The 13,621-nt window shown below is 33.1% G+C and overlaps 1 protein-coding gene across 7 annotated transcripts in view; it reads right to left on the bottom strand.

Annotated features, from left to right (window-relative positions):
- Positions 1 to 13,621, bottom strand: part of CDC42BPA (CDC42 binding protein kinase alpha) — a 277,737-nt gene that overhangs the window by 223,710 nt on the left and 40,406 nt on the right. For all 7 annotated transcript variants that reach the window (XM_037510331.2, XM_054694969.1, XM_054694968.1 and 4 more), the window contains exon 2: positions 3,451 to 3,542. In XM_037510331.2, coding sequence (XP_037366228.1) covers positions 3,451 to 3,542 — 92 coding nt within the window. The remainder of the gene's footprint in view (positions 1 to 3,450; positions 3,543 to 13,621) is intronic.

Genomic DNA, 13,621 nt, shown 5'->3' with positions numbered 1-13,621 from the left:
TAATATTTGAAAAGGGAGTTCTATGAAACCAAATGCATAATCCATGAAGGAAAGCACTGATAAAGTAGACTTTATTAAAACTTCTGCTCTGTGAGATGCTGCCGAGAGAATGAGAACACAAGCCTAGGAGAAAGTACTTGCTAAACTGTTGTGTAAAATATACAAATAATGATTAAAACTCAGTAAGAAAAAGAGAATCAACCCCATTAAAAAATGCACCAAAGATTTTAATAGACACTTCACCAAAGAAGACATAAAGATGGCAAATAAGCATAGAAAAAGATGCTCAATATCATATAGCATTAGGGAATTGCAAATTAAAGCAAACATGAGATATCCATACATAACTATTAGTATGGCAAAATTCAAAACACTAACAACACTAAATGCTGATGAATATATGGAGCAACAGGAATTCTCTTCATTGCTGGTGGGAATGCAAAATGATACTACTACTTTGGAAGACTGTTTAGTGTTTTTTTTAACAAAAGTACAAAATACTCTTACCAAATAACCCAACAATCACACTCACTTATCCAAATGAGTTGAAAATTTATGTCTACACAAGAACCTGTACATAGATGTTTGCAGCAGTTTTATAAACAATTCACAAAACATGGAAGCAACTAAGATGTGCCCCAGTAGATGAAGGGATAAACAATGGCACATTCAGACAATAGAATATTAGTCAGCACTAAAAAGAAATGTGCTATCAAGCCTTGAAAAGCATAGAGTAAACTTAAATGTTTATTACCACATGTAAGAAGCTAATCTGAGAAGACTACATACTGTATTATTACAACTATAATAACATTCTGGATAAGGCAAAACTATGAAGACATTGAAAAGATGAGTGGTGATGAAGGTCTGGGAGAGGGAAAGAAGAACAGGCAGAGCACAGACAATTTTCAGGGGAGAGAAAGTATTCTCTATGATAAAACAATGGTAGATAGATGCCATTATACATTTCAAACCCACAGAGTATGTAACACCAGGGATGATTGAATCCTAATACAAACTACGACTTTGAGTGCTAATGTGTGGATTCAGATTCTTTGATTTTAACAAATATATCACTCTGATATGTATACTGACAATAGGAGGCTGAACACGCAGGGGCATGGAATACATTGGAACTAAGTACTTTCTGCTCAATTCTGTGTATGAGACTCAACTAAAACGGCTCTAATAAATACTCTAACTGTCCCTATCAACAAAAGAGCAACACTGTATGATTATATGCAATAAAAGATTGTGACAAAAGTCAGCACCCATTCATTATTAAATAAAAGGAATTCTTAACAAACAGTAAGAGAAGACAATTTCTTCAGATAAGGCATACTTACAAACTCCCTAGAATTAGCACCATTCTTAAGAGTGAAAAATTTAAGTTCATGACACCTATTCAACTCTGCCCAAAGGCAAGGATGTGGGGAAAAAAGAAACACTCATGCTCTAATGGTCGAAATGCAATATTTTGCAGCCACTACACAAAATGGTATGGAGATTACTAAAAATGAAAAAAATGGAAATACCATAAATCCCGTAATACCATTTCTAGATATTCACCCAAAAAATATGAAAACTCAAGTGAAAAGATTTATGCATGCCTATGTTCACAGCAACATTTACAATAGTCAAGTTATAAGACCAACTTAAATGCCCAATGACTGATGATTGGATAAAGAAATTGTGGAATATATATATCCAATGGAATACTATTAACTGTTAAAAATGATTAAATAGTGATTTTTGGAATAAAATAGCTCTTGAGATGATAATGCTAAGTGAAAGTTATCAGATGGTTTCACTCATTTATGGAATTTAAATAATCAAAGAAAACAACCTGACAAAGCACAGCAAAAATAATTCTTAAACTCTTTGAAAAATATACTGATCACCTCAGAGAAGGGGGAAAGGGAAGGAAGGGATCAAGATAACAGCAGTGGAATTTTGGTGGAAGATGAGTGAAGTCTGGGCATATATGGAAGCGTGAAGCGTGAAGTTGTGATTCCTAAATGATAAAGTTATGGAAGCAACTCACAAAAATATAAATGGGTTTGATGCTGAGTCCAGGCTGCACTGCTGGTATTGCCAAAATGATAATGACAATAATGTTACATGTAAACTAGAAGCTAAAACATTTTTATCGTTAGCCCTTAGCAGATAACTGCATATGTGAAAATGCGAAAAAGCAAAAAGTTAATTCACTGACAAGATAACAAAATTGATAAATCTTTAATGCGACAAGTGAAAAAAATAAGAGGTAGAAATGATCAATATAGTAATATTTGAAAAATTAGCAAACTGACAAAATTTGAAGAGCAAAACTGACACATAAAAAGAAAATCTAAATGGTCTTTAATTCTTCTAGAGAACTGTACAAAAAGTAATACCTCCCTCTTTTCATGAAGTCACAATCAAGATACCAAAATCTAAAGAGGACATTAGAAGTAGAATAAATTTCAGGTCAATTTCTCTCAAAGATCCTAAAAACACACATACACATACAGCAAAATTATTCCAAGGAGACATAAAATCCTAACAAAGTTGGACTTCTTTTAGAAGTTCAAAGTTAGGTTAGTATTTGAAAATAAATCACTGTAATTCAACACAGAATAAAGGAGAAAAGACATTAGCACCTCAGAAGATGCTGATAAAGTATATGATGAAATCCAACACAATTCATCATTATACAATAAAATTAGCAAGGCTGCTATAAATGAAATTCAATTATATTCTAGCTACTAGCAAAAAAAGACCAATTAGGAAATGAAATTTAACAAATTATTCTAATTAAAATAACATAAAGAGCATCACATACCTAGAAATAAATCTGCTAAAAGATGAAGCAGTTACTCTCTTCTGAATGAAAACTACAAAACATTAGTGGGAAAAATTTAAAGTCCTAAATAAAAGGAAAAAGATGCCAGGTTCATGAATTGGCTGACTAAATATTAAGATATAAATTATCTACAAATTGATCTGTAGTTTCAGTATAAATATAATCAACATTCCACAGAAGAGAGGCAAGATGTGCAGGTATGAATGTAGGTTTTTAAGAGTAAGAACTGAAAATTTGATCCTAAAATTATATTAAAATAAAAAGGGCTAACTAAGAATAGAGGAAGAGAAGGAAGAAGTTGGAGTACAAATCAGATATCATGACAACTTAAAACAAATTTAAGACACTGTGGTACTGACACAAGGAGAGACAAGATGAATGGAACAGAAGAGTCCAGAAGCATACGTGTATTTACACTGATATGTGAAAAAAATAGTATCTTGGAAAAAAATTTCTATGTATCAATATTTCATTCAAAACTTTAATAATTTTATGATCAGTAATATGTTACAAGTAAATAATACTTCAATTAAATTCTCTCGTAGATGGTATAACATAGTTTCCAAGACAATTAGCAGAACTTCTATAAAATCTTTCTCTCTTACCTCTCCAAAAGCTCCTCGGCCAATCACCTTTAGTATTTCAAAGTCTTCTCTATGTAATCGCATTTGTTTCACTTTAGAAGTAAATGGTTTTGCTGAAACAAAAAAGTAACATCAATTACTTTCCAAATAAAATGTGATACAAAGTAGATATAATGATATAGTAGATATAAATAATGGTATTTCTTACTTACACAATAAAAATTTTAATTATGATTTAGAATTAAGTCAAAGTATTTAATAATTTCACCAAACTCTAAAAAAAGTTTGATTTCCATAAGAAAATATATTCCTTTATTTTTTATATATCAATTACATTTTTAATGAGTAAATGTATTTTTAAACATCAAATATCATACGAAATAATGTAAAGCAGCAGGGAGGTATAAATGAAAGCAGATTATTCTCATGTTAAACATTTTTTGTATTCTAACTCTCAATGCTAGATATATAATTTAACAACAAATTTCATGGTGTTAAAAGTAGAAGCAAATTTCATGGCAGCAGAAAGCTTCAGCAATTCTCATGAAATAAATTATTCACACTCGTCCATATATCCTATTAATATGTCTTTAGCAAGTTAACACTAGACAAAGAAAAAGGTAATCACTGAGTTTAAAACAAATATGATTACAATATTGTCATCCTTTCAAGAAGCTCTCAGTTTTAAAGACAGACTGTATACCTAAACACACACACACACACACATTATAAAATTATAATAAAGATTCAATAGAAGTAAATACAAAGTACTTCAGGATCAGTGAACTAAAATCCTGATCTCTTAGTAAGCACTAATGCTTCACAGAGAAATTACATAGGAATTGAACCTTGAAGACTATGTAAAATTTTGCTTCTCTGCCTAGGTTTGCAGTATAGATATTCCACACAGAAGGAGCAATTTAAGCAAATGAAGAGAGGAAATAAGTGAATGGAGTTTAGAATCTCTGTTTAGAATTCATACAGAGAAAAGATCAAAGAAATAAATAAAATGAAGGTAAGAAGAATCATACACTGACAGAAGGAAAGAGTGAAACAATAGATGCTAGGAAATGAATAGTGATAAAAATGAGCAAGGAATGCTGGTTTTGAACAAATTTGGAGTGGACAAATTGTGAGATTGTGGCCACTATGTATGAGTCAGCATCCCTGCAGAAAATATATTAAAGTTTATATTTATATTAAAGTAAAATATATTTGAGTAAAGTTTATTTATAAATAGACTATTTGCAAACATGTAGGGGAGATACATGTTTCTGTACTAGCATCCCTCCCATTCCCAGCCTCTATACCAGAATAACAGAAGTATCTGGTTAAGAAGGAATATCTCAGAGATATTGGGGTTCAGTTCCAGAACACTGCAATAAACCAAATGTCACAATGAGTCACACAAATTTTTTGTTTCTTAATGCACATAAAAGTTATGTTTACACTATACTCTTAGCTTACTAGGTGTGCAACAGATTTATGTCTAATACATATAAATAGTTTAGCTTAAAAATATTTTATTGCTAAAAATGCTAAGCATCATATAGTCTTGGCAACTTTTAATTTTTCTTTGCTGGAGGAGGATCTTTCCTCAATACTGATAGCTTTTATTTGATCATTGTAGTAGTACAGGCAAGCTGGGGGTGGCTGTGAAATTTCTGAAAATCATACAAAAATGAAGTTTGCTGCATTGATTTACTTAAATTTCACAGAAGATTGCTCTATACTATGCATGTTGTTTGACAGCTCTCTAACAATAATAAGTTGCAACAGTAGCTGCTATCAAAATTTCAGTCAATTCTCTCAAACCATGTTGCAGCTTTATCAGCTAAGTTTATATAATATTATAAAGTCTTTGTTGTCATCTCAACAATGTTCACATCATTTTTACCAGTAGATTCCATCTCAAGAAACCACTCTCTTACTCATACATAAGAAGGAATGCCTCATCTGTTGAAGTATCGTGAGTGTGCAACAATAGTCACATCTTCAGGTCCCACTTCTACTCTTCTTGCTATTTCTAACACTTCTGAGTTACTTCCTCCAGTGAAGTCTTGAAATCCTCAAATCAAGCATGAGGGTTGGAGTAACTTCTTCCAAATTCTTGTTTTGTTGACACTTTGACATCCTCCTACCAATCACAAATGTTCTTAATGGCATCTAGAATGGTAAATCCTTCCTGGAAGATTTTCAATTGACTTTGTTCAGGTTCAGCAGCAGAATGATTATGGCAGCTACTCCTTTGAAACATATTTCTTAAATAGTTAAGACTTGAAAGACTTAAATAGTTAAGACAAACCGTGGGCTAAGAAAGAATGTCATGTTAACAGACATGAAAACATTAATTGTGTGCATCTCCATCGGAACTCTTGAGTAACCTGGGGCATTATCAATAAGCAACAGTATCTTGAAAGGAATCATTTTAACTGTGCAGTAGGTTTCAAAAGTGGGCTCAAAAGAGTCAGCAATCTATGTTGTAAGATGTGCTGTCATTCAGGCTTTGTTTTCCATTTATAGAGCACAGGGAGGATAGATTTAGTTTCATGAATAAGGGCCCAAGGATTTTCAAAATGATAAATTAGTAATGTCTTAAAGTCACCAACTATGTTAGTCACTAACAGAAGAGTTAGCCCTTCTTTCTAACTTAAAAGACAGGCTCTTCTCTCTAAATATCATAAACCTACATAACATCTTTTATATAAGCTGTTTCATCTAACTGAAAATCTGTTGTTTAGTAGAGCCACCTACATCTATTATCTTGACTAGCTCTTGTGGATAACTCATGGTAGTTTCTACATCAATATTTAATGCTTGACCTTGCATTTGTCTGGTGTTAAAGAGATGACTTACTTCACTCCTTAAATCTCATGAAATAAACTCTGCAGCCTTCCCACTTATCTTCTGCAGCTTCTTCACCTCCTTCAGCAGTCAAAGAATTGAAGAGAGTTAGGGCACTGTTCTGGATTAAGCTTTGGTTTAATGGAATATTATGACTTGTCTGATCTACCCAGGCTACTAAAATTTTCTCCATTTTAGTAATAAGGCTATTTATCTTCTCATTTTTGTGTTCACTGGAGTTGCAGTATTAACTTCCTCAAGAACTATTCCTTTGCATGTGCAAGTTGGCCATTTACTGCAAGAGATTTAGCTTTTGGCTGTGTCAACTTTCAACATCCCTTCCTTACTAAATTTAATGATCTCTAACTTGTGATTTAAACTGAGAATGTAACTCTTTCTTTCATTTGAACATTTAGAGGTATTATAGAGCTATTAACATTGAATTCCAACAATGTTGAATACAGAGGTCACAGACAGAATTATAATTATAATTAAAATGGAAAAAGCTATAGCTAAAGAAGGAATCTTTTATAATAGCACTAGAAAAAAACTAAGAGTCACATATAAGGGAACACTCTTAAGACTATCAGATGCTTTCTCAATAGAAACCTTACAGGTCATAAGAGAATGAAATGAATACTCAGCATGCTAAAAGGAATAGATATGCCCTACCAAGGTAGGACAATACTCAGATTTAAAGAAGGACTAAAGAGTTTCACAAACAACAGTTGGAGAGACTCATCTCCTCTAAACTGAACTTGCCAGAAATAATAAAGGGACTTATATTAAAACAAAAGAAGCCACATTTAAAAATAAGACACCAAAAGCAAAATATATGGAAGAGATAATAGTAAAAATAGGTCCAGCATATAGAGCTCAATATTTATTTTATTTCCATTTAGAACCTTATATATGGTTAGAACCTTATACAGCGATATCAAGCTATCACCAGCCACTGTAGCCAGAGTTTGATTCCAGGTAGCCAGGGAGCTACCCACAAAGCGCAGCAGACCTCTCCTGTTTTGCCCACTGCTCCCCTGAGCAGCATATTTCAGTAGATCTGCCTGTTCTGCTCCAAGTTTCTGCTCCACCCTGTCTCTGGTGAATCCTCTCACCCCCCTACACCTCTGGCTATACTCCAGGTCTTATATGCATAAATAAATAAGCTTTTAAAAAAAATAAAACTTTATATATGTCACTTGGTAATCTCAGAACAAAATACCTAGAAAAAAACAAAGATTAAAAAAAAAATCCAGGGTCTCCCTGGTGGCACAAGGGGTTAAGACACAACATATGAAGCTGTCCACAACCTCTGCAGCACGAGTTTGATCCCCAGCCGGCCAGGGAGCTACCCATATGGCACAGCAGACCTCTCCTGTCTCGCCTGCTGCTCCCCTCAGCAGTGTGTTTCAGTCAGTCTGCCTGTTCTGTTCCCCACTCTGACTCTGGTGAATCCTCTCACCCTCCACATCTCTGGTCTGTACCCTAGCTCTTATGTGAATGAATAAAGAAATCTTTAAAAAAGAAGAAAAAGAAAAAAATCCAAACACTATACAGAAGATCTCTTTAAAATACAAGGGAAAAGAATGAGAAGAACAAAAGAACAAACTGCAAAAAAATCTAGAAAAGAAAATAGCAAATTGGCAACATTTATATACCAATAACTGCACTAAATGTCAATGGCCCAAACTACACAATCAAAAGGCACAACAAAAAAGTACTGGGCTAGGAAGACTCAATATAATAAAAATGTCAATTTTACCTCAAATACATGTGCAATTAATGCAATTACAAAAAAAAAAAAATCCCAAGTCTTTTCATGGAACTTGACATGTCAGTTCTAAAAGTATAAAGATGACTAAAACACCAAGACTTTTGGCAAAGTGAAACAATATAGAAAAAGAAGTATGATTTACACTATTTTAACCAAGACTCAGATAAAACTAAGGTAATTAAAATAGTTTATGTGACAATAAGACAAACTGACCAAAGGAACACATTAGAGAGCACACAAGCAAACCTGCACATGTATAGATATAATTTATACTAGTATTAGCACTCTACAAATGTAGGGAAAGAATGAACTACTTAATTGAGGATATTGACACAATGGTCATTTTCAGGAGGAGAATGTAATTGGACTAGTATCTCAACAACACACAAAGTCAATTCCAGGCTGTTTAAAAGTCAACATATAAGACACTATGAATTTAGTTTAATAAGAATTCTTTTAATAAAGTATAACTAGAGAAGAAAATAATAAATTTGAGTACATAAAATTAATAATTATTTCCATCAAAAGGCATCATAAGAGCAAAACACTAAAAGCACTAGAAGCAAAACACTAGAAGCATTTAATTGTGACACAAACAACCTAAAATGAATTTGAATTAAGAATATATATTAATCTATTACCATTCAATTTAAGAGAAAAGTCAGTTGAAAAACTACAAAAAAAGCAAAGCAACATAAATGGCCCATAAACACATCATAAGATAATCAACTTCATAAGCAACGAAATGCACTAAAGCCACAATGATATACAATTGCACAACCACCTGCTTAATTTTTAAATAATAAAAAATTAAATGCTATAACAAATATTAATCTCAAATCATGACACAAAAATTAAGAGCATGCCTGATAAATATTTTTATCAGTGATTATGAGAATTTAGGACATTTTGAGGGAAAGGTCAGAAAAATCAATAATGAAGTGATCACATGTTTTCAGAAGATGTAAAATATTGGCACAAGTAATTTAAATGTGGGCCAACAGTTTAAAAGGATAAATTAATTTGCTTGAAAACTTTTCAATTTCTTAGCTTGAAGTCATTTGGGCTAAGATAATTTATCCAAAATTATTTTTGTTGGTAAGGAAACAACTGAATAAAATAATCACAAATAAAATTCTTCTTTATTTTTTTATACCATTAGTCTTGAATTTTCTACTTCTGTAGAGGGGAAAAAGAAAACCTTTAAACACTTTAACATTGAAATCATATTAAAAAAATTAGTGTTAATCTGAGATACTATTTTTTACCTATTGTAACCACAAATTTTAACGTCTAGAAAATATGCTTTCATAATGAGGCTGATGGCAGAAAAAAACACTCCAACACTGCTGGTTGGAATGCAAAATGTCAAAAGCTCTATAGAGAGGAATTTGGCAATTTCTAACAAAACTACCAATGCATTTACTCTTTGTCTCAGTTATCACAATCTAAAAAAGTTACTAGAAAGATATACCGCCAATTATATAAATATGTATGCATTGTTATTTATAATTTTAAAATATTAACAATAACCTACCAAAACAAGGAGAAATATATTTGAATAAGGCACAAACACAAAGAGATACTATGTAGCTATTTTTTAAAAAGAAAAAATGTTCTATAAACTGCATCACAAGAAATGGTTTCCAGGATATATTAAGGAAAAAAAATACAACATGATATTAAAGTACACTATACTTTAAAAATAGGTATGTATATTTTTTAAAAAGAAAAAATGTTCTATAAACTGCATCACAAGAAATGGTTTCCAGGATATATTAAGGAAAAAAAAATACAAAATGATATTAAAGTACACTATACTTTAAAAATAGGTATGTATATACATGACTTTACTTCTACAAACAGAAATTGGATTAAAACTGATTACCGGGCCTCCCCGGTGGCGCAGCGGTTGAGCACTGGGTTGCGAAGCTGCCCGCGGCCTCAGCGGCGCCAGTTCGATCCCCGGCTGCTCCCCGGCCACCAGAGGAAGGTCCCACATGGAGCGCAGACCTCTCCTGCCGCCTGCTGCTCCCCTCAGCAGTGTACTTCGGTCCTTCTGCCTGCTCTGCTCCCCGCTCTGGCTCTGGTGAATTCTCTCGCCCTCCCACACTTCTGACTGTACCCAGTGCTTGTATAAATAAATAAATAAATCTTTAAAAATAAATAAATAAATAAAACTGATTACCTACACAAACTGAATAGAGATGGCAGAAGGGAAAGGGAGGTAACAAGTGACAGTGACACTTACATGAACAGACTTTTTTGTATAATTCAGACCTTCAAATGAGTAACAAAACCATAGAGAATTTCAATTGAAAAACTACAAGACAAGCAATTTCACAGAGAATCCAAGTAACTTATGAAAAAAGTACTCTGAATTTATACCCTCAGTGTAAAGACAAAAAGAAAACAGAAACTTGAACTCTTATGTAAAAATTTGTTGTTTTAAGTAATAGATAGCATTTTTTTTTCGTAGAGCTGTGGTGTAAACCAGAGGTGTGGGGCATGAGAAGATCCACCAGAGACAGAGTGGGGCACAGAAAAGGTAGGTTTACTGAAATACACTGCAAGGGAAGTAGCAGGCAAGACAGGAGAGGTCTGCTGCTCCATCCGCGGGTTAGCAAATGTGGCCAGGGATCGAACTCAGGCTACGGGGGTGATAGCATGATAGCACTGAGACTTAACCCCTAGGCCACCAGGACATCCTGGCCCCCTAGATAGCAATTCTGATTGTTTTGTATGTAGTTCGTTAATTAAACAAATGAGTAACAATAGCTATTGTTAAACTGAAGAACAATCTACAGAACAACTATGGTATGGCAAACTTTAAGACATGACAAGGACATGAATAAGTCTGATGAACCAGTCCAGACCAAACGAGTTATATAAAGAGCTATGACAACAAAAAACAATGCATAAAAATGAATTGAACCTTGTACTCAAAAATAAAAATTGAATGTTGCTATAAAGAATATTATACTCTGAATATATCAATGAAAATTGCCTTTACGAGAAGACAGCTGCTGAAGTATGAATAGGAAAAGGGTCAAGATAACTATAACTTATTCTCAAATGGTTCAGCAAAAATAATGTGTGTGGCTGTGGAGAGCCAAGGAGTGAGAGTAACACCAAAGTGACAAAAATGTTAAAGATGGCATATCTAGAAGGATATATGGGAGCTCATTTAACTATTCTTGCAACTTCGATGTAATATTGTAATTTTCAAAATAAAAATTTTAAGACTAGATGTCAACACTAAAATATGAAAAGTAAATACATTTTCTCTACAGTCAACAGATCAATCAAAATGAAAGAAAATATGTGAAGAATAAAAATGTGTTAAAACCAGTAATACCTAAATTCACACTTACTATTTAGCTGAAGTGGTTACTTAATGCATAATACTTTTAGAAAATATGTATGATGAAAATGTCCTCTAGGTTTTTATCATTATATGAAAATGAAAAACAAAATTAGTAAGGAAAGATTACTCACTTTCTCAGACATAATCTACCTTATCATAACTGTTTAAAAATGAAGTCTATGTTAAAGATGCTTCAATTCACACCACCTAATGTCTAAATTCTTAAAGACAAGCCATTTTTGTAAGAACTGATCTCACATACTAAAATGAGACAGAGGAAGAGAGAAAGAAGTACTGTTCAAAACATATTAGAAAATATTTTAGCAAAAGCTCAATACCACATTAACATAATGAGGGGAGGGAACAATCATCTCAATTGAAGTAGAAAAAAGGTTTAACAAAATTCAATGCCTTTTTTCAGTATTCTTTCATGAATAAACTGAAATATAAGAGAAATTCCTTAACATAACACCATTAATTAATTAAAAAAAAAAAACACGGCATCATACTCAATGGGGAATGATTGAAAAGTTTCACCATAAGAGTAGGAAAGAGACAAGGATGCCCAATTTAGACACTTCCACTGGACATGGTATTAAAACTTCTAGTCCGAACAATTAGGTAAGAAAAAAAAAAAAGGCATACAATTGGAAAGGAAAAAGTCAGTCTTCCTTTTCCTGATGACATTTTCACACGTAGAAAACCCCAAAGAATATGCAAAAGAAAAATGTTATAGCAAATAAATGAATTCAGCAACGTTGTAGGATATAAAATCACCACAGAAACCAATAGTATTTTGCTCCTTTGTTTATGATTACATCTACATAAAATAGATAAACCTACAGAAGCAGAAAGTAGACGAGCTGAGAGGAGGTCTGAGAGGAGGTGATAATATGGAGTAACTGCTACTAGTATGAGATTGTTTAAGAGGATAATAAAAGTATTCTAAAACTGAGTGATGGTGGCACACTCTTGTGAATACTCCAGGTCCACTAATAACATCATTTCATTCAACATTGTTTAATCATATTATTATTGACAAAAACATTAAATTCCAACTGAGACTGTGGAAAAAGATATTACAGGACCTTTTTGTTATATGTCACTGTGCTTCACGTCACAAATTCCAAATTCCTATTGATGACATTAACTGAGGAACTGACTCTATACTAAAAACATTAAATTACACATGTTAAAATGAGTTGCTTGAAAACTCAGGGGCCTCCCTGGAAGCACAAGGGGTTAAGACGCAACCTATGAAACCATCCGCAGCCACTGCAGCAGGAGTTCAATCCCCGGCCAGGGAGCTACCCACATGGCGCAGCAGTGACCTCTCCTGTCTCGCCCACTGCTCCCCTCAGCAGTGTGTTTCACTCAGTCTGCCTGTTCTGTTCCCCGCTCTGTCTCTGGTGAATTCTCTCACCCCCCACACCTCTGGCCTGTAAATCAGCTCTTGTATGAATGAATAAATATATCTTTTAAAAAAAAAAAGAAAACTCTTATCTTAACTTACCATCTATGTGTCTCTTATAAAAAATTAGTCGTATCTTTAAACACTCAACAGTGAACTATCTAAAAAGAAAACTTTTAAAAATTCATTTGCAGTAGAAAATTGGAATAAATTTAACCAAGAATGTGAAAGATACACACACACACACATATTCACATCTATAGAAAACTACAAACAGTACTGAAAGAAATTAAAGACCTAAATAAGTGAAAAGACATCCCATATTCATGGATTGGAAGATTTAACATTGTTAAGATGACAGTGATCCCTAAGCAATATAGATTCAGTGTGATCCATATCAAAATACCTATAGCGTTTTTTTCTGGAAATAGAAAACCCACAGTAAAATTCATATGAACTTTCAATGATCCCTGAATAGCCAAAAAATTCTTGAAAAAAAAGAACAAAATTAAAGTCTCATACTCTCTAATGTCAAAACTTACTATGAAGTTACACTAATCAAAAACTGTAGTCCTGACATAAGAACAGACACATAGACTAACAGGATAAAAAACAAGGAACCAGAAATGAGGCTTCACAGATATGATCAATTGATTTCAACAATGGTGACAAGACCATTCAATGAGGAAAGGACAATTTTTTCAACAAATGGTTCTGGGGAAACGCTGCACAAACAAACGTAAGAATGTATGTGGCTGCTTTACACCATATACAAAAATTAACTCATAATATAGCC

Source organism: Talpa occidentalis, unplaced genomic scaffold, assembly GCF_014898055.3.
Source record: "Talpa occidentalis isolate TD23 unplaced genomic scaffold, MPIMG_talOcc4v2.1 talOcc4.14, whole genome shotgun sequence".
Classification (NCBI taxonomy): domain Eukaryota; kingdom Metazoa; phylum Chordata; class Mammalia; order Eulipotyphla; family Talpidae; genus Talpa; species Talpa occidentalis.
The sequence above is the reverse complement of the archived record's forward strand: the minus strand, read 5'-3'. Positions and strand labels throughout refer to the sequence as shown.